Raw genomic sequence first — 19,983 nt, 5'->3', positions numbered from 1 at the left:
TCTATAATATGTTTCTATAATTTGTTTCAGTTACCTCATCGCACCTCGGAACTTCTGCAAGTGCAGCAGCTAATGATAGACGATTTGAAGGGCGAGATCAGTGATATACGCACTGCTGAGAAGGAACTGCTGGAGAAACAGCAACTACAACAGCAACTCAAAGAGGAGCAGAGCTCTGAGGCCACGGCTGACAGTGAGTCGCAAGTGGACACCAAAGTGAAGGAGGAAATCAAATTAGAGCCAACGGATAAGGTCTCCGAATCAGCAGCACAGACAGCAGAAGGGGTTGTGGACAAGTTCGATCTGCTCAAGAATAGTGCGGATGTGAACAAGGTATACAAGCCGCCGCAACAGACACAGCAGCAACAGGTCAAGCGAGAAGAGAATGGCGAGTGGCTCTGTCAGTCCGAGGCTAGCGGCCTGACCAACGGATCGTTGGAGGAGACAGTTAAAAAGGAGCAGCACAATAGTTCCAAGGATAACGCTCAGCGTATCAAAAAGGACTACGATAACTTTGATATCGAATCTGAGCTGACGCCCAGTTTTATCATGAAGAAAGTGGAGCAAAAATTGCAGTCGGATACTGCAAAGAATGTTGAGAACTGTTATGAGTTGCAGGAGGAGAGACAACAACAGCAACAACAAGAGCAGCAGCAACAACAACAGCAGCAGCATCAACAACAGCAGCAGCAGCAACAGCACCAACAACAGCAGTTACAGCAGCAACATGTTAAGAATAACAATCTAGCCCAAGAGGATCACGAGGACGGTTGGTACTGCCTGCAAAAAGAGCTTAACCTGATGAGCAATGAGCCGCTGCAGCCACAGCATACACAACATGCCCCACTGCAACATGCTACTCATCAGCAACACTTGTCGCAGCAACATCTCTATGATAACAATGCCAGCAACATGCTCAATAATGGAAATCATCTGTCCGATCTGTTTCCGAACGGCTGCATTGACAAGAGCAATCAGAGTAACAGCAATACCAGCAGCAATAGCAGTAGCAGCAGTTGTGCCGGTGATGTTGGCGGCAACAGCAGCAATGCTGGCAACAACAACAACAGCGTGCCCATCGGCAGCTCTTGCAGCCAACAGCGCCAACAACCGCTGGCCATGCAAGCGGATCAACCCAATCATCATCCGGCCATTAGCGAGTTCTTCAACAGCGACTCGGATGTGCAAAAGTCTGTGGAGACGCGCTTGGAGGCCATGTTCGGCGAGTCGCCAGTGCATTTGGATGTGAAGAACAGCAGCGATGCACACGACATTGAATCCAATTTGGATGAGATATTTGGTGATTCGAAATCGCCAGCAGCGAACCACAAGAACAAAATGAGCATTTGGGGGCCCGACGAGAGTTTCAACGCTGGCTACAGCAGTGATCAGCAGCAACAGCAGCAGGCATACGGTCACCAGCAGCAGCAGCAGCCACAACAGCAAGCACAACAACAGCAGCACCATATCGAGCTCAACTGCAACAACAATCCGCGCTGGATGCAGAGCATGGAAGCCCACTACACCGACTATATGTCGAGCAGCACCAGCACAGTCGATGGCCAGACGCACAATATGCTGGTGAATGGTGAATCACGCAAACGCCATTGGAACGGCCAGCTGATGGGCTCCAGCAGTGACTTGGAGGATGAGAATAGCAGCAAGCGATTGTGCACAGCATCATCGACGTCCTCGTCGCCCATGTCCTCGCAGCAGCATGTGCAGGTGCCACAGCATGGCATGCTGGATGCGGACATGTTGGCTTTGCATGATGGCATGGGTGTAGATAGCGTGACCACTAATGGTCCCGCTGCCTTTTCACAACTGCTGATGGAGCAGCAGCAGCAGCAGCAGCAGCAACAACAGCAGCAGCAACACAGCTTTGCCAATCATCAGGCTTTCGCGAGCATGTTGGATCCGCAACAGCAGCAGCAGCAACAACAGCAACAGCAACAACAGCAGCAGCACCCGCACTACCAGCACAATATGCAGCAGCAGCTACAGCAGCCTCAGCAGACGCAAATGCACGTGAACCACATGGGCGGTGCGTCAGTGGTGACAGGCGAATATGATGATGACATCAGCCGGCATGTGGCCAGTGCGATTGATAGCATACTGAATCTGCAGAACAGCGGCGATTCGCTGCAGTTCTCGTTGGGCTCCTTCTTGGGCGACAGTATACTAGACGATCAACGGCAAGCGGCAAACTTGCCCAGCTGCCAACAGGAGCAGGTGAACAACCGGCGCCGCCAGCTGGGCGAGGACATGGGTGATTGTCTAATCAGCGGCGGTGCTGGACCAACTGTGAATGCTGTTCCTGATGCTAGCGGCAATCTGTTGCTAGATCATCATCATCATCACCATCACCAACAACAACAGCAGCAGCAACAACAGCAGCAGCTACTGCAGAATCATCTGGGTCAGCAGCCGCATCTGCAGCATCATGCGCAACACCACCATGGCATATCGCAGCCGCAGTCACAGCATCATTCGCAACTGAATGACTTTAGCTGTGTGGCCGCTGGCCTGGATGAGGCCGTCAAGTCGATTATGACCTCTTGACTTGGGCTGCAAGCAGTCACAACAACTGGATCTGATGTGTCGCAAATCACAGCAGCTGAGCTGCAGTCGGCGGCAACGGCAACACTAGCAAACAGTCTTATATTGGAATTTAACGCCACCACCTTGTAAAGCTGCCCAAGGCAACACAACAACCACAAGAACAACAACCACAAGAACAACAACACATTGATTGTACATTAAGCCCCCTATTGCATGTTATTTGTTCATTTTAGTTGTTGTCCAATGTGCTGAATACATTCGGCAACAGTTGCCAAATTTTTGCACCTTGCTCTGTACAATTTATTTGTTTATTTTAGATCTAAGTTGAGAATGTAGCGTAAATTGTAATTATTCTTGTTTTCGTTTTTAGTCCAATGTGTTTGTACAATATTTAAAGCTACAAGATAAATGACAAAGCAGTCTGGTAATTATTTATAAATTTGTATAAATTTGTAGTCATCCAATCAAGAGCATTCTTATGGGACAGCCGGTCCTTAAAAGTCAATAGTCAAAAGCAATTAACGCGGAGAATTGAAAACAAAACGACGAATAGCATGAAATGCTTCTCAGAGAAGTACACTGAATGAATTCTAATGTAATACAAATGATATAGATACAATAAATAAGTGAATATGCCTAGACAATTTATTAAAATTATATCTTTACTACGAACGAACGAACGCAATGAAACGTAAACCAAGCTAAGAAAGAATGTAAGCAAGGAACTAACAAAAATGACTTTGGCATGCCGAAGATTGAATACGCTTGCAGACGCACGATTGTTTCTCATGGAACGCTGTTAAATTGTCCGACAGAATCGACTAGACTTTGGGAATTGTGAAAGAAGAAAGCATTTCAAACAATGTGATCTAATCTGATAGGAAGAGTTCGATATTATGGCTTTAAATCTATATTAAAAATACGTTTCGTTCATATTCAATTAATGGGAACGGGTCAGTGATCGTAACTGTAACTAAGCATAAAACATTTCCAGAAAAGAAAACAACTTGCAAAAGTATGAAAAAGTGACAAATGACGAGAATTGGTTGTATAATTCACAGTTAAGTAATGTAGCAGGAAGAGCATTCGAAATTCGTAATTAGATTTACGCTAAACAATTGTAACAATGTTGCCAATTCTGTTGAATCGATAAGTGGAACGAGAAGGAAAATTCAACAACAAAAATTCAATATACATTACAAATATATGTATACATAATAAATAAATATATATTAAATTATTTATTATTAAGCATAAATATATATATATATATATATACATATACATATATATATTTGTGTAATGCATGCGCCAGTTTCAACAATTGCAGTTTTTAATCAAAGGATTTGCTCTTAGTGTATAAATGTGTAAAGAGAAAGGCATGCGAAAATACGTAAGATATAATAAAATTAATTTAAAACAAATTCAATTTAAGCAATTTAAATTATTATCATTTGAAATACGCTTAACGTCTTTCTGCTTCAGAGCTAACCAACCGAAACGCACTGAGAATAATCTTCGCATGCATGCATAAATAATTCGAATAAATAATGTGCTCAATTTTAATTAGAAAGCTCTTAGCCAACTCGGCTTTGACTACGGGTGACATCAGCAAAGCATATATGAATGTCTTAGGGAGTTCCACGAGTCAAACGACTCCGACAAATGACAAAACGACAAACGACGAAGCAAACCAAACGCAGTTCAAAAGAATAAATCCACAATTTTAGCAAATTTAGTTTAAAACATTTATAAATAATTAATTATATACTTATGAATACATAGAGTTGTGTGTATATTGTACATCAATGCAATAACAAATCAACAAAAATGAAAAAAAGAAGAAAAGAAAAGAAAAGAAAAGAGAAAACAAAAAACATATATTAAATGAATCGTATCATTGTATCTTGATCTTGATCTTGACACAAATCTGATTTGTGATTTGTGCCACGTTTTAAATATCGATGTCTGATTAGCATGTAATATAACTTAGAACAGAAGATAATTGAATCCATAATCCGTAAGAAACCACAACTGCGAACTTAATCCAAATATTGTAAATGCTAGGAAGCCGCGCATAAGATTCACACAACTATACTGAAAATGTTCGACTCAAATGATCAGTCGTCCGCATCACGTATTAATCCATACCAATTACAATAAAAGCAACATCAACAACTACTATTAAAAAAAAATAAAGCCACAACAGCAACCGACTACAACAAATGAATGAGATCAACAACAATATACTAATTAATGGTATGGGATGTGACTAAACAATTAGCTCTTAAGTAAATTTTCGAATGGTACCGGTACCATTCCTTTGTATGTATGTATTACTATATAGCGTTTAATTGGCTTAGATCCCAAATCACTCCAGCTCTTTTCTCTGTATTGATTTATAAAGCCGATGCGCACGCAACACTTTCTAGTTGTTATACAAAGACAAATAATGAAATAATTGTGTAAAAATTTATATGTAATAGCTAAAAGTTAAGTTAGTCAAGGAAAATTGCATTCGACATATATATGTATATGTACATGTATATATATATATATATATATATAGCTGCCGATGGAAACAAATGCAAACAGAACTTATCACTCGCTAGGAGCCCACTTCAATTCAACTTATTAATTATATGGTATCATTTACAACTTAAATACCCATTGTTTCAATTTGTATTCTAAACTAAGCAGTTACTCCAAATCGGCTTCAACAGAACCTCTCTCCCTAAAAAACCAAAAATAAAAAATATAAATAAAATTAAAAAAAAAAAGAGAATAAAACAAAAAACAATATCGTATAATAAATTGTTCAGCTAAATGTGTCTAAATGTAATTTAATGAGAAACGAAAAGTAATAAGAAAGCAAAGATTTTTAATGCAACATTGTGAGTTTTAATTACAGCATCAACTTAAAAAAGAAAAGCATACAAGTTTAATATTTCATAGTTTATTAAGCCCATCCATTCATAGTCGTCATAAACATTAAGTACATAATCGTATTAAAAACGCAACAAATAACATCAATCCGAATTGAAACAGGAAACAAACTTTACAAAATAAACCAAAACCCACACAGAAATGCAATCAAATTTAATGCATATTGTTGGGTGCAAGTGCAAATCGTACGCAAAAAAAAAAAAAAAAAAAAAAAAAAAGAAAAATAAAAAATTGAAAAATACGTATTCATAAGAATAAAAACAAATTCGGAAAATTTTAAATCATCGTCTTTCATTCCCGACATTTTTAGATTACTTTCAGCAATATAAAAGTAAGTAAAGTCAATATGAAGTTTGCATTGTATTATTTTGTTTGTTTATTTAAAAAAAAAATAACAGGATATTTAAAGTTTTCTAAATAATGCAGAGATTGAATTGTCTTTGCAACTTAAATATCATATCGCGGATTACATACACTTGTACTAAGTACCTACCAATTATATATTACTATATGCTATAAATATTATGCGACATTATTAATAATTATATTTATCAACATTTCGGCAGTTGGTGCACCAGAATTTTTGATATAACGTATGTTCCATGCTTATAATATGGAAATAAATAAATAAAAATTATAATAATAATAAAATTCTAAATCAGTACTATTAAACAAATCATTGACATGTTCCTGGGTTTTATGCAATTGATTAACTTATTATTATTATATATTTTTTTTTTTTAGCCAAGTTCTTTAATACATTTTTTCATCCTAACCTTGGCATAATATTTGGCATTTGCGCTACGCTACGACTAAAAGGGTACTGCCAAAACTTCCATATTTTCCGATATTTATCAAACCCTATTTACTACCTTAGTTGGTACCTTAGATGAATCAATTCGTTCGCCTAATTACAATTAGTTCTGGTACACGGGCAACGGATGACCCTCCGAGTTGAAGACCCACTTGTCGAGGTCTATTTCCCTGCAATTGTCACTAAATAGCAAATAGAAATATTTCAAAGTCTCGCTCAACCAAAAGCTTTCCATGAGATCGCGCATTCGAGTATTCAAAGTGTTTTTCACATTGCCCAGTGATGTGTAGCCGGCAGCTACTTTTGAATGCTTTTCGAATGCCTGGAAAATGACCCAGCCCATATCCTGATATGTGCGGTTCCCGGTTAGTGCATAAAAGTAATACAAGCTTTCTATGAACTCGGGTCGCAGCAAGTTGTGCGCATCATTCGACTTCACATATATATCATTCTCTTCCTTGTCGGTCAGCGCAAAGTATGATATCTCAGCTGCCAATTGAGTAGGCTGTCTGACATAGGTTTGATAACACGTGTCCAGCAAATCCTTAGCGAGCAGTAGATGCGATTCGGGCATGCCATTCTGGTGGCCAAGCAATAAAGTTCCAGGCAAATAGCATGTCAAATGATCCATTTTGGGCTTAAAGTCATGACCATTAATTAGCTCTCCTATATATACCCAGTGTTCGCGTGGTGTGCGTCGCATCAATTGCGTGAATACGCCGTCTATCGCTTGCATGTAGTCCAAAATAAGACTAAAAAGCACGAGTTGATTATAGGACTCTATTTATTGTTTATAGCTGTTGTTGACTTACTTGTCGTTATCCTTGCGACCCGTTTGCAGCCATTGCTTGAGTAAGTACTCATAGTACGAGTCGCCACGTGCACCCAATGAGATTGTCGCATAATTTCTAAATGTGCCCGTGTTGGCATTGATAAATATTGGCACCAGGCCGTGACTTTTATCTAGTGCGTGTACTTTTTCATTTACTACGTTTACCACCTATAACACCGACAATACGAACATTAATAGATTAAACAGTTAACAAAATGACTAGAACCTACCCGTTCATAGATAGAAATATTTGTAGAGCGACTCAGATCACGGAATTCCAACTGTATAGTCGTTACTTCGCTGGTTGAACTATCCGGAGACCATTTTGGCGAATGTGCAGATCTTTCGCCCAGATTCACATCCGAATATGGAATGCCCGACGGCGAAAGAAAACTGGGCAATAAGCGATTGCCAAGCTCAGTGGCTTTAACCAAAAACATCCTATCGCCGCTCAAATGGTAAGCGGACAGCAAACCGCCCAGAACACGTATGGTTACCTCGAAGAGATTCACGTCGCGATTTGTATGGAAATGCAAAGCATCTTTGACCCAATTGCGTGCCTCGTTAAACTCTGTTGAAGCAGAATTGTTTTTAGAAATGTATTAAAAAACAAAACTTATTGAATGCTTACCATCTTCTAGGCCCATGATATACATTGTGTCCAGAGAATCAACGATTGACAGTCCTAAACCAAACCATTCGTGTGCAGTTTGGGAAACGGGTTTCAGATTGTCGTGACCCCAGGCATAAGTCTTATAACCAGCCCAGGAGTGCTTAAAGGCTGCCACAACTGCAGACTGCCGCTCATTGGTAGCGCCATGAAAATGCTGGGGTTTTGCTAACTGTCCGCTTATACTCTGAAGATGAGACTCAATGCTGACATGGGAAACTTTGAATGGATTGCGAATAGCCTCCTCCACTTCTGCACGTAAACTCGAGGGGTCATTGATAGTATTTTCCAAGGGCTGTTCGATGGGCTGATCCACATTGTTGACTATGTCGATTATCCCATTTTCATTGCCAACAACCACAGTTTCCGGTAGCTTATCAACGTTTTCAGCAAATTTACTGCCATCCAACTGTGATAGATATATGTATTATTAATTGTAAATGTATATAATGGTAGTGTCATTGTTATCAGCTGCCAAGTAGAAACCTGAATGGTATTTTAAGTGAGCCGCGCCCCTGATATGTACAGGTTTATTTACTGATATTTATTACTGATAATACGGCTCTGAAGACGATTGGCCATTAATGAACTGAATTGGTTAATTGATACCACAGTATAATTAGACATATACTGGTCTGTCTTGGTATTGGACTACTATTCAACTGATAACGACTCTGATGTTGATGGGGCTTTTGAGAACTGATTTGGTTAATTGATAACACAGTATAATTTTTTACCTTTTCTTCGGCCGGCTTCGCTTTAGTTAGGCGGTTCTCATCAGTCATTGGGGATGCGACAGCTGCCGAAATATCGTCGGGTAGCTCGTTATCCTTATCAACATTCGGATGATGATGCGGATTCTGTAGCGTATTTTCGCGCCGTATATGGAAAGGCGCCGCTCCTGGTTTCAGGCGCACATCCTTTATGTTAATTAGCTGATCGCCCGGCAAAAATAGTAGAGCAGTAAATATAAATGCTGTGACGGCCATTATGATGAGATTACGTTGACATCTGGGTAACTGATTCCATGACTGCAATTACAAGTCACAAATAAAAACCACAAACCAGCATGAGACACGTAAGCTTGAGTTAGTAAATGATTAGCATACATATATATATGTTAATCAATGCTAATGCAATGATTATTCCAGTGTTTCTGTTATGTCTGTTGCTGATCTAATTTGTTGCTAACCGTAGAAAATTGAGGCCAGACTTACCCGACGGAAACTCCTTCGGGATATATTACTTTCATCGCCGGCAGCTCCGCCTGATAGGCTCGTCACGGATGTCGACGATAGAGTGAGGGCAACGTGGTCGGTGTTTGTCATGTTCGCGTGGATTTTTATTCCCGTTCGATCGAATGCAAATTTATTATAAGATTTTCAAGTGCGAGACAAAAACTATTCCCACTCGCAATCACTTCGAAGAGAAAAAATCGATGGGCATAAGTTGCGACCACATTTATACCTTTTGTAAACTCGACTATGAAACCAACACTAACAATGATTTCTACACATTGCTAGCATTTGGATATCAGCTAGCGAAATGTATATTTGATAACAATTTTCATTTCCTCGGGTTTTTACTGCCAATAGTTTCTTATTTTGGTACTATTGAGAATCTACCCAACACTAAAATTAACCACAGCTGGGGTCACCCAAAAACATTAACATTTGCGGAAATGTTATTAGCTGCAAGCGCTGCTTTATTTAAAAAAGTCTCGATACCCACCTACAAAATATGGTAGCGATTTGAAAATTTGAATCAGAGTATTAATCACAATGGAGTAAATTTAATATTAGCGCACCGAATTATCTGTATCAATGATGCTAACTTAAACATTTTTTTCAAATAACATTTAAGCCAACGATAACAGAGCTGTTAATGTACAGCTGTTGTGCATCGACTATTTTCATCTACCATTCTCTTTCAAGAATTGTAACGGTTGCCGGATGATAAATGTGGGTGAGATGTCGATTGTAGCTGGTAAGTATCGATTCTACAGCGATATCAAACTAAAAATGCATTTGGTAAATAAATAAATCGCCACTTCGGCGGAATATTTAAAATTGTAAAACGATTGTATGAAACGAGCAGGAAATTTATGCTTTCCAGTACACAATAAAACTATAAATAATTATTAATTTAATAATATAGGTGGAATGTCGTATTTGTTTTTCAATTATGTTGAATTATATAAAGATCTGATTAGATTAAAACTACCAGTTGTTTGACAACAAAACCAAATATATATATATATATATATATATATATATATATATATATATATATATATATATATATATATATATATATATATATATATATATATATATATAAAATATATATTTATACAAACATACAACCACCTCAGTGGGGTTGATAAGAAGCGAAGGGCGAGGTCAGTTTGTAATATTTGATTATTGGGGATACATAGCTCGATTTCTGATTGCGAGTCAGAAACGAACTTATCACCTACTGGAAATGCAAATAAATAATAGTATATTCAAATGCTTTCACATGTTGTGACAAATATACATATGTAGTTACGGTCTAGCTGTATTGCTTATCGCTGAACTTTTGACACATTTCATGCCGTTGAACATAGAAGCTGGACTATGGGCTACGACGAGAGATAGCTATATATATAGTCTCCGCAGTCTTTGACCATTTAGTTTCAATTTTCTACTGCGACTCGAAAGTATTCAAGATGTTCAAGTATTTGATCGTATGCCTGGCGCTGTGCACATTGGTCTGTAATAAGTGACATTAGTTTCCATTTTTAAAACAGTTTGATTAATTATAAATACAAAAATAAATAAATAAAACAGGGTTATGCTAATGGAGATTGGGTTCCCAAAACTGCAAATGAGATCAAGGAGATACGCGGTGAATGCCTTAAGGCGCATCCCCTGTCCGTTGAGCAGATCAACAAGCTGAAGCAAACTGAATTCCCTGACGAGCCCGAGGTGCGCCAATATCTGCTATGCACTGCCACCAAGCTGGATATCTTCTGTACACACGAAGGTTACCACGCGGATCGACTGGCTAAGCAGTTTAAGATGGACCTCACCGAGGAGGAGGCACTGCAAATTGCCCAGGGCTGCATCGACAGCAATCCTGAGAAAAGCCCAGCAGACGTTTGGGCTTTCCGCGGTCACAAGTGCATGATGGCCAGCAAGATCGGCGAGAGGGTCAGGGCCTACATTAAGGCCAAGCAGGCTGAGGCAGCTGCAAAGGCTTAAGCTCAATAAATTGTCCGTTGTGCTTGAAGGCAAACGCTTTGACGATAAGTTTATTGAATTTTCTGTAAAGGCTACACAATGGGGCAACAAAATTAGACTACATGTGCATTGAACTAGTTTTAAGTGGCTACTGAGCAAGTGATTCTATAAGATGCTTAGGCATCGCCGCCCTCAGTTATGGTCTTCATAGCTGCATTAATGTGCTCTTCCAGCGGCAGATTGCTGTCCAGGGCCGGATTGCGGAAGCTCTCCAGGAAATAGCAGGTTCCATTGCCATTTGAATTGGGAAACTCCTTTGGCAAGAAGGAGGGATCGCGCGGTTGCAGATCGAAGTCGAATCCCTCGTGCTTGGTTAGCCAACTAAACGAATATTGTTATATAGTCAATGAACTCATCAAACTAATTCACAACAACAACTTACTTTTTTGTTGTTGGGCTAACGTTGATCTTCAGTGCCTCGCTGCTCGACTCAAACTTGTTGGCAATGGTCACGTTGTGCCCGAACAGACAGTACCTTGGCATTTTGCGACCGACAACGCCCGCCAGCACTGTGCCAGTGTGCAGGCCGATGCGCATTTTGATTTGCTCTCCATCGTGTGTGATGTGCTTGGAGCAAGCACCGAGCATCTTCAGCGCCATCCAGGCCACCTTGTGGGCATCGTAGATAGAGGCCCGATGCAATCCGCTTGCCACACAATAAGCATCTCCAATTGTCTCCACCTTGTACACGTCAAAAAAGTCGCAGAATTCATCAAAGTCCTTGTACAAGCGCTCTAGCATGCTGATGACCATGAATGGCGTGGCCCGGGAGCAAATGCTGGTGAAGCCAACAATGTCGCTGAAGAGTATGGTCACATCCGGATAGGTCTTGGCATCAATCGAAGAGCCCAGCCACAATTTCTCGGCGATCTCAGCCGGAAAGATTAGGTGCAGGAGGCTGACGTTCTTCTTGCGCTCCTTAGTTACCGCCGAGTTAGCCTCTTCAATACTGCTCTTTAGCTTATCCATGCGACGACGTAGGCCATCCTGAGCACGTGCTTGCTCGCCTACTAAGATTACCTCGCGTGTGGCATCGTGCAATGGAATGTCTGAGATGAAGAGCCCATTGCAGGTCAGCCCATCCAAGCCGTCCAAGAAGGGCGAACCAATAAATAGCAATGAATTTGATTCCGGGCAGTGTACCATTTGGCCCTTAATCTCCAAGCCGATAGCAGGAAAATCGGATACTCCCGGCGGGCTGTTTAGCCCGATTAGAAAAGGCGTGTAGGTACGCCGCACAATGTCTCGAAATTTCATGGTCAAGCCTTTGGGACGCTTAAAATCGAAGTATGTGGTAGCCTGGCAGCCAAAATCCGCAAGATATGGCTTATAGAGCTTGCTGAATCCTCGCCCGAGCTGCACCAACTCAAGCTGTTCGTTCATGATGAAGTGCCAGGGGAACATCTTACAGAAGCTTGACGAGTTCATTTGCAGATCAGATGCGTTGGCCGAGTTACTGCGTGGCACCTTCTCAAGCAATTTTTTGGGCTCCTCAGGTCGCTCCATTTGCAAAGTCTGAGAGTTGTCCTTGACCAAAGAGAATAAATAGCGATATCGACGCGCATCACCCTCCACCGGCTCAATTTTAATGTTGACATCCACCTTATATAGCATGCGAGTAAGTGCCTTGAGGGAGCCGAGCAATAGCCAAGCTATTACCGGACGTTCCGAGGTGAAGATCAACTCACCATCGCCCGCACACACAAAGCCCGTATCGGTGACATCGTCCTGTGCAAGGAGAGCAGTAAGCTTGTATAATTTTAAACGTATCTTATTACAATTTACTAACCTCTTGCAATTTTAAAACATCGTAAACACCATCCAGCGAGCCCAAAAACTCTTGAAGGTCGGTGCCCAGACAACGGAAAGCTCGTTCGATGATGCCAGTGCAGCAGCACGTGATCAGCTCCTCGCCAAGTAGGACAAGGATTTCGCTGGCGCTGGCCTCATCCATCTTTAAAAGCAACTCTTGTATGTCCGCCAAATAATCATAGTTGCTGCAGTTTTTGAAGAACTTCGGATCCAGTTTACTGTGAATCAATGGCTTATATAAACGTGGATGCCCAGCTGCGTAATCTTTTGGAACTCACAGCTTATGAATGTTTGGCCAACTCTGTCGGTACTTGGCCACCAGCGAGGTGACGGCCGAATTGAGATCCTCGTTCGACGGTGCTGTCAGCAGCTGTATGGCCATCTGCAGATGGGTCAAGGTCAACGCATCGCCAGCTAGCGACAGATCTTCGTCCTCCAAATTCCAATGAGCGCCCGGCTCAACAGTGACCGATGGCTGGCGCGCCAGCGAGTCGGCGCGACGAAAGAAAGGACACGCCATATTGCGTGCGACTACTATTGAAAATTCGCCCTGGCTATGATGAATTGAGCGCTATTGGCCAAACCTATTTGGAGTATTAATGGTTCGATTTGAACCAGTTTAATTAATATTATTAAAAGTAGGTCACTACGAAATGTCATCGCACAGAAAAGTTAATTAAGATCGATATCAGTAGATGTACATATTTATATTCTCGGATTGTGATGTCAACGTTGAATGATATGCAAAACGTGGCTCAAGTTCAACGGGCACTTATGTACGTATATGCAGTCGTCCGCCTGTTGTTGCGTTTTATTGTGTGCCACCCACCCACTGGCCTATAAAATGACGCCCCCTGTTGCCCTCTCGCCAGTCTTGAGTGGCTGCTGGATTCTCCTTCACTCAGTTGTTTTCTCGTCCACGTTCCGGGAGGTCGATTGTGTGTGCACTGAGCATGTGCCAAGGTTCGCACTTACTTTTCTTAAAGAGAAACCCATTAGCATAATGCAATTTCAGTAATGTAATACTTTTGCGACTTATGAGCGGGTGGTCAGCTTTCATTTCTGTGCCGCCCCCCACATTTAACAGTCCTGAGCTTTTTTCCTTTGGCAGCAAGCATAGGTACTACCTTTCTATGTAAAACCAAAATAACTTGGTCCGACCAGCATTTATAGCTGTTATAATACAACATTTTCAAGGTGAAATACATAAAAAAGGATGTAGATATAAAATTAAAATAACAATAATATATAAATTAAATGTATTGATTCAACTGAATCGTCCGATTTAAAGTATACTTTTAGTGTCCAAAATATACAATACATCGAAGTGCCCGTGCTAAATAAGCGGATACCTTTTCATAATGGATACACAATTTTTTCAGCACTGGGCAAGGACTCGGACATCAGACATATTTCATTTGTCTCTTACCTGCTGCTTGATTGGCAAGTTTTACTTGATTAATAATACCTTTTATGCAATTTTCACTTCAATTTAAATCTCTGTATAGGCGTATAAGAATTTAATTAAAAATTCCCGCAATACCCTTAGAGTTTTTTCGCACGCCTGAAAAATGCCACAACTTAAAATGGAATAAGCTTCGGTTGGCATCAACGACACAGAAAAAGCTTACATTAGCATTTGCTGGAGCTTTAAGCTTCTGTCTTGCAGTGAAAGTGTGCAGAGATTGTTGCATTGTTTTGGCATTCCTATCAGTAGGGCAGTTAGAGAGAGAGGGAGAGAGAAAACTTGCGTGCGCTACCACAGTTTGATATGAGTTGAGCGACTATACGCATGGCTTTCTCTAAGCGTGAAGTTTACCGTTGGCAAAGGTTTAAGAGCGTCCTATGTACCGAGCGCTGTAGCGTACAATTCAACTAATTAACCTGTTGCGTGAGTAAAAAGCCCATATAACTCTGCTCTTCTCTGCCTACTGAGTGTGCTAACTCTCTGCCCTACTCTCATTCCTCACTCTCTCTATCTCTGTCTCTCTTTTTCTCTCTCTGTTATTCTTTTGTTGCCGTGCTTTTGAGGTGAAACCAACAAATACAAGTAGCTTGGCCGCAGTTGTTTGTGTATCTGGCAGAATGCTGCTTATGCTGCACGTGGCCTGCCGGCTCTCACCGCTCGCACTCTCAATATTCGCACACACTGGGAGCGGCGGGTGAACGCAATCAAAGTCGGTGCCAGTGTAGCGTCCAGCAAACGGCAACGGGAAAATTATACGAATTGATTCAGTATATTGACGTTGGTCAAAAGTGCGCAACGTGTTCTACCGTGACGAGTGGACAGTTTTTGTTTGGTTTAATTAGGGGGAGGCTTAATAGTTCCATCGTGCGAAACGGCAGCTTGCTCTAATATTTGCAATAGTACCTATTTAAGTGACTACTCAGAAATTTGACATACAGCCAGAGCTCCAATTATGGGACATATAATGCAGTTCGTAAGTGTTTCATGCAGTTAATCTTAATTTAAAATTTAATTCTGGTTTTCAGTGTATATGCACACATATGTATGTATAGAATTACATATACAGAAATGTGATCTGCAGTTGGATTTGCATTGCTTTGTTTGCCTTTGAATTATTTTGTATTTCTTTTGATTACGATATGACTGTCAGTGCGTCCGTGTGTGTGTGGGAGTGGGCTTGCATTACATTGTGGATGCTTTATCTAACTGCAAAAATGTATATACAGAGCTTTTGTCCTTGACCTTGCTCACTTCATCTCTCATAGTCTGCTCTCTATTGCTTTTCTCAATTTTCTCACCCTCTTTCTATGAAAAGCTCACTGATGAAAAGTAAAAGTTTCTTATCACGTTTCTCACATATTATGCAAATTAATTATACGCACGTTTCTTTGCAGAAGTTGCTAACTTATTAATCTAATCACCTATAATAATGCGACCGATTGTGGGAATATTATCGCCTTTTCTATATTTTTGGATTACAGCTAATCATTTCGAATTTTTTGTTTGACTACTTATCTTTAAGGCCACAGTTCAAGCCTTGCAGCTAGCACCATTTTTTATTAGTTTGGTGCTTTATTTTTCGCTGGTGCGCAAAGATCCAGAGGGTGAACTATGGACAACTGTGCTCAAATGCTTGCCCATAGTGGCATTGGTGTTTTATGTTTTGATCAAGGGATTTTCGCTTAACAAGCAGTAAGCTTTTTCTCATCTTGTTTTCATTAAGCGCTTTTTACTTAAATTATATCCAACTTTTTTTTAGATTTCGCCGCTCACAATTAATTCTGCTTGGCTTAGTGTTTTCATGCGGCGGCGATGCTTTACTCAATGTTAATCTGTTTCCCTTCGGAATGGTTTCCTTTGGCGTGGCGCACATTTTCTACATAAGCGCATTCGGTTGGCATCCGCTTAAGTGGATCATCGGAGTCTGTCTTTATGTGCCGGTTATTGTTTGTGAGTATTTATTTCTTAAAGTAAATTGTTAATTATAATTAATTTATTCTTTGTCTGCATTGCAGTTGTTGTTTTTGTGCGCAAATACTTGGATGATATACTCGTGATTGGTGTACCCATCTATTGTGTCCTGATTATCACCATGTTGTGGCGTGCCCTGGCACGAGCTTTTGATACGAAGAGCTATTTGGCCAGCTTCTGTGCCTTTGGCGCTGTCCTGTTTGTGATATCGGATGCACTGATTGCAGTTACCATGTTCTTGAGTGTAGAGCTGCCCTCGCCACGACTGCAAATCATGATCACCTATTATGCTGCTCAGTTTGCCATTGCGTTGAGCACTTCCGATGACGGACTGTTGCCGCCATGTAAGAACAAAGACAAATAATGTTGTCAATTGCTCAATTAATCTTTTAAACGCAACCACCAAAATATGTACTTCCAAAATATTAGAGTAGTTGTTAAAGCTATTTAGTTGTGATACCAATTATTTGTTAAAAATAAATATCAAACATTTTAAATCAATTTCAAACACAACGGACTTCTTTTGTTTGCATACACTACGGTTTTATAGCAGTCAGAGCCATGTAGCGCAACACAAACAGAGCTGCATGTGATGAAATGAACGCTAGGGTGACCATTGCACGCGTTTATGTTGACATTTTCTGGTCATTTTCATTACCGCTTGACTCTAGCGGCTTGGAATCGTACTTGTTATTTGTTAATATATTATTTTAATCACAGAAAATGGGTCCGTCGGAGTTTAAGTTAAACAATCCCCCCGAGGACCTTATCTCGGCTGTCAAATTTGGTTCCAAATCCAACCAGTATATGGCAGCATCATCTTGGGACGGAACGCTTCGCTTCTACGATGTGGCGGCAAACTCAATGCGCCAAAAATTTGTACAGGATGCTCCTATCTTGGATTGTGCGTTCATGGTTTGTTTCATACACTTATTCATTATGAGTGGAACCGTAACTAATTACACTTTTGACAGAATATTGTACATGTGGTGAGTGGTGGCCTGGACAATCAACTTCGGATGTACGATGTGAATACTCAAGCTGAAACTCTGGTGGGTTCTCACGATGACCCCATTCGCTGTGTGGAGCATGCGGAGTATGTCAATGGCATCTTGACCGGCAGCTGGGATAAGACAGTCAAACTCTGGGACATGCGCGAAAAGCGCTGTGTTGGCTGCTTTGAACAGAATAACGGCAAGGTTTACTCCATGTCTGTAATTGATGAAAAGATTGTGGTGGCCACATCCGATCGTAAGGTTTTAATATGGGATTTGCGTAAAACGGATAGCTATATTATGAAGCGCGAGTCATCATTGAAGTATCAAACGCGCTGTATTCGTTTATTCCCTAATAAGGAAGGTTATGTCATGTCCTCTATTGAGGGTCGTGTGGCTGTTGAATACCTCGACCACGATCCTGAGGTGCAACGTCGAAAATTTGCATTCAAATGCCATCGCAACAGAGATAATAATATTGAGCAAATCTATCCAGTTAATGCGGTTAGTTTTCACAATGTTTATCACACGTTCGCCACCGGCGGATCCGATTGCATCGTTAACATTTGGGATGGCTTCAACAAGAAGCGTCTATGCCAGTTCCACGAGTATGACACATCTATATCATCACTTAACTTCAGTGCCGATGGCAGCGCCCTTGCCATTGGCTGCTCATACTTGGATCAATTCACAAAGACGCCTGATACAGTGCCTAATCCGGCCATTTATATACGCTACCCGACTGACCAAGAAACAAAACAGAAATAGCCATAAGTATTTGTAATTAACTCTTGATCAACTGATTAAATGCTTATCGATTATAGTTTTGAAGTTATTTGAGCATACGCATCCTTGAGCAGAGACCACAAAAGCCGAGATACTATGTAGCCCAGTTCGACAAAGCTCAGGGTCGATGCACCCACATAAAGACCTAGGACGCCACCAAAGGCAGCGACCCAGTCGACAAAATTGTACTTTAGCTTGGTTTCAATCTTCATCAAAACCCGCTGGCCATAATAGATCTCTGCCCTGATTCGTTTTGAGATTGTGGTATTTGTCGCATTGAAGCTGGAGTGGAAGAAGGCACAGCATAAGGCTGAAGAAGCTGAACGGTAAATTATGACTTACTAATCAAAGCGACGCACATTCAGATACGTCTGGTATAGTTGAGTGTTGCAACTGTCTAGGCAGGGGCAGACCAGACCCCGTCGTGGGTCCTTAATATATTTATCCTGGTCAATGGTTTTCACATACCCAACGACATCCGTGTGGCGATGAAGGCATGCAAAGTCCAGCACAGTGCACTCCCTGGTATCGTCTTGGAGAGAAATGGAATTGGTTATCAATGGCGTGACATCTACTCCAGTTTTTGTGCTTACCTATATCTGGCAAGTACAGAGGCATGGAGCAATTACAAGCATCAATCAGAGCCCACTGTAAGCAAGTGAAAATGCAATTGGTGCGACTGTAGGGTAGATCCTTATACGGGTAGTAGGGATGTCGCTCGTGCTGATATAATTAGGTTAGCCGATGTTAGTTAGCAGAAATTTGTGCACCTACCTCAAAGTAGCACCGTCGCTTGACCGGATCCATTAACTTCGTGTTCTTGGACGTTTGGATGACCATCGGATCTATTGACACAAAGTTTTCAGTGTTTTCATAGAGATGGTAGTTCATGTTGTTTGACCATTGATTGGACTCCTTGATCATTAGCTAAAAGACAAGATTTGCTCAGTAATATTCATCAGCCAAGTTATAAAGACTCGATGTATCCACCTACATTCATAGAAAAGGGCACCTGGGTGCCAGCGCGCAAGAAGGTATCATTGAGGTGCAGCATAAACTGGAGGCCAGAGCCCTCGCCGGCTGTGCTTATCTTGAAGGGATAAAACTCACTGACCAGCTTCTTTTTGCGCGATTCTTCGGATATCAACGAGTTAAAAACCAAGCAGACGCCTTTCTCAGTGTACTCCGGCACAAACAGCTGACAACATTCGTATTTGGTTTCATCGAAGAAACAGGAGTCCGGCTCGAAGAGCTCATCGCAGCGGTAGGCCAAATAACTGGCCAGCTTGATGAGGCTCACGTTCGCCAGCGCAGTGAGATTTCGCTTGGATAGCGCGCCGAGTGTTTGAAACTTACCAAAGTTGAGCTGCTCCATTTGAATGAGTAGCTGGTGAAAGGACTCACGCGTGTATGAGTCAGCATTCCTGGGCAGGAAGCGGTGTTCAGCCGTTGAGGCGCGCAGCCAGTTAACATGATTGAAGGGACAAATAGCAACCGACGGAAATTGAATATTATAAACAGGAAACTGTGTCGTCTCCACCACGCTGACCAGCTGCTGTGCACTATGCTGATGCTTCAACAGGGAGAAGATGACCAACAATCCCATCGTAGCTGTCAGCACGACAAGAAGCCAAAAGTAGCGAGCGCAAGCATGCTTCTCCTCAATGACATTCTGAATGCCATGGATCGTCGAGTGGGCAAACTCTCTGCGCAGCATCTTCTCATACTTTTGCCGCAGCTGCTGCGTCCGGAATCTCTGCAGACCCTGGGTGAGCTTGGCACGCGGCGCCACGAGCTCCTTTGTGTACAGCAACATGGTCAATGAGCCGAGACCTGTGAAGCG

General features: G+C 41.4%; 7 protein-coding genes across 9 annotated transcripts in view; 4 read left to right on the top strand and 3 right to left on the bottom strand.

Moving 5' to 3' along the window:
• Positions 1-5,747, top strand: part of Bicra (BRD4 interacting chromatin remodeling complex associated protein) — a 52,794-nt gene extending 47,047 nt beyond the window's left edge. For both annotated transcript variants that reach the window (XM_018005620.2, XM_089472930.1), the window contains one exon: positions 31-5,747. In XM_018005620.2, coding sequence (XP_017861109.1) covers positions 31-2,562 — 2,532 coding nt within the window. In that variant the 3' untranslated portion in view covers positions 2,563-5,747. The remainder of the gene's footprint in view (positions 1-30) is intronic.
• Positions 5,748-5,860: 113 nt separating this feature from the next.
• alpha-Man-Ib (alpha-Mannosidase class I b) lies at positions 5,861-9,987 on the bottom strand. Its single transcript, XM_018000736.2, has 6 exons — positions 9,042-9,987; positions 8,562-8,855; positions 7,786-8,233; positions 7,385-7,725; positions 7,135-7,322; positions 5,861-7,074 (listed from the first exon to the last, which is right to left on the bottom strand). Exons 1-6 carry the CDS (start codon positions 9,150-9,152, stop codon positions 6,426-6,428), a joined length of 2,031 nt encoding a protein of 676 aa, XP_017856225.1. The 5' UTR covers positions 9,153-9,987; the 3' UTR covers positions 5,861-6,425.
• Positions 9,988-10,421: 434 nt separating this feature from the next.
• On the top strand, positions 10,422-11,117 carry Obp99c (Odorant-binding protein 99c). The gene is made up of 2 exons (XM_018002758.2): positions 10,422-10,576; positions 10,656-11,117. Exons 1-2 carry the CDS (start codon positions 10,535-10,537, stop codon positions 11,067-11,069), a joined length of 456 nt encoding a protein of 151 aa, XP_017858247.1. The 5' UTR covers positions 10,422-10,534; the 3' UTR covers positions 11,070-11,117.
• Gycalpha99B (guanylate cyclase 1 soluble subunit alpha 2) lies at positions 11,093-14,527 on the bottom strand. 2 transcript variants are annotated; one of them, XM_018002431.2, is made up of 5 exons: positions 14,389-14,527; positions 13,199-13,504; positions 12,898-13,138; positions 11,491-12,836; positions 11,093-11,429 (listed from the first exon to the last, which is right to left on the bottom strand). In XM_018002431.2, exons 2-5 carry the CDS (start codon positions 13,438-13,440, stop codon positions 11,225-11,227), a joined length of 2,034 nt encoding a protein of 677 aa, XP_017857920.1. In that variant the 5' UTR covers positions 13,441-13,504; positions 14,389-14,527; the 3' UTR covers positions 11,093-11,224. The 2 variants fall into 2 exon arrangements, with proteins under 2 accessions (XP_017857920.1, XP_017857927.1); XM_018002438.2 differs by having other exon boundaries at positions 14,350-14,488.
• A 693-nt stretch (positions 14,528-15,220) lies between these two features.
• LOC108610533 (lysoplasmalogenase TMEM86A) lies at positions 15,221-16,860 on the top strand. Its single transcript, XM_018002692.2, has 4 exons — positions 15,221-15,361; positions 15,911-16,080; positions 16,148-16,338; positions 16,404-16,860. The coding sequence occupies exons 1-4, from the start codon at positions 15,341-15,343 to the stop codon at positions 16,721-16,723; spliced, it is 702 nt and encodes a 233-aa protein (XP_017858181.1). The 5' UTR covers positions 15,221-15,340; the 3' UTR covers positions 16,724-16,860.
• Positions 16,404-19,969, bottom strand: ppk19 (pickpocket 19). The gene is made up of 5 exons (XM_089473116.1): positions 19,135-19,969; positions 18,915-19,067; positions 18,734-18,863; positions 18,483-18,672; positions 16,404-18,422 (listed from the first exon to the last, which is right to left on the bottom strand). Exons 1-5 carry the CDS (start codon positions 19,954-19,956, stop codon positions 18,173-18,175), a joined length of 1,545 nt encoding a protein of 514 aa, XP_089329242.1. The 5' UTR covers positions 19,957-19,969; the 3' UTR covers positions 16,404-18,172.
• Positions 16,979-18,177, top strand: Bub3 (mitotic checkpoint protein Bub3). The gene is made up of 2 exons (XM_018002641.2): positions 16,979-17,274; positions 17,334-18,177. Exons 1-2 carry the CDS (start codon positions 17,083-17,085, stop codon positions 18,120-18,122), a joined length of 981 nt encoding a protein of 326 aa, XP_017858130.1. The 5' UTR covers positions 16,979-17,082; the 3' UTR covers positions 18,123-18,177.
• Positions 19,970-19,983: the final 14 nt, after the last annotated feature.

This window comes from Drosophila arizonae, chromosome 2 (genome assembly GCF_054131065.1).
Source record: "Drosophila arizonae isolate 15081-1271.41 chromosome 2, UAZ_ARI_1.0, whole genome shotgun sequence".
Lineage (NCBI taxonomy): Eukaryota > Metazoa > Arthropoda > Insecta > Diptera > Drosophilidae > Drosophila > Drosophila arizonae.
This window is presented reverse-complemented; position numbering and strand designations above follow the sequence as displayed.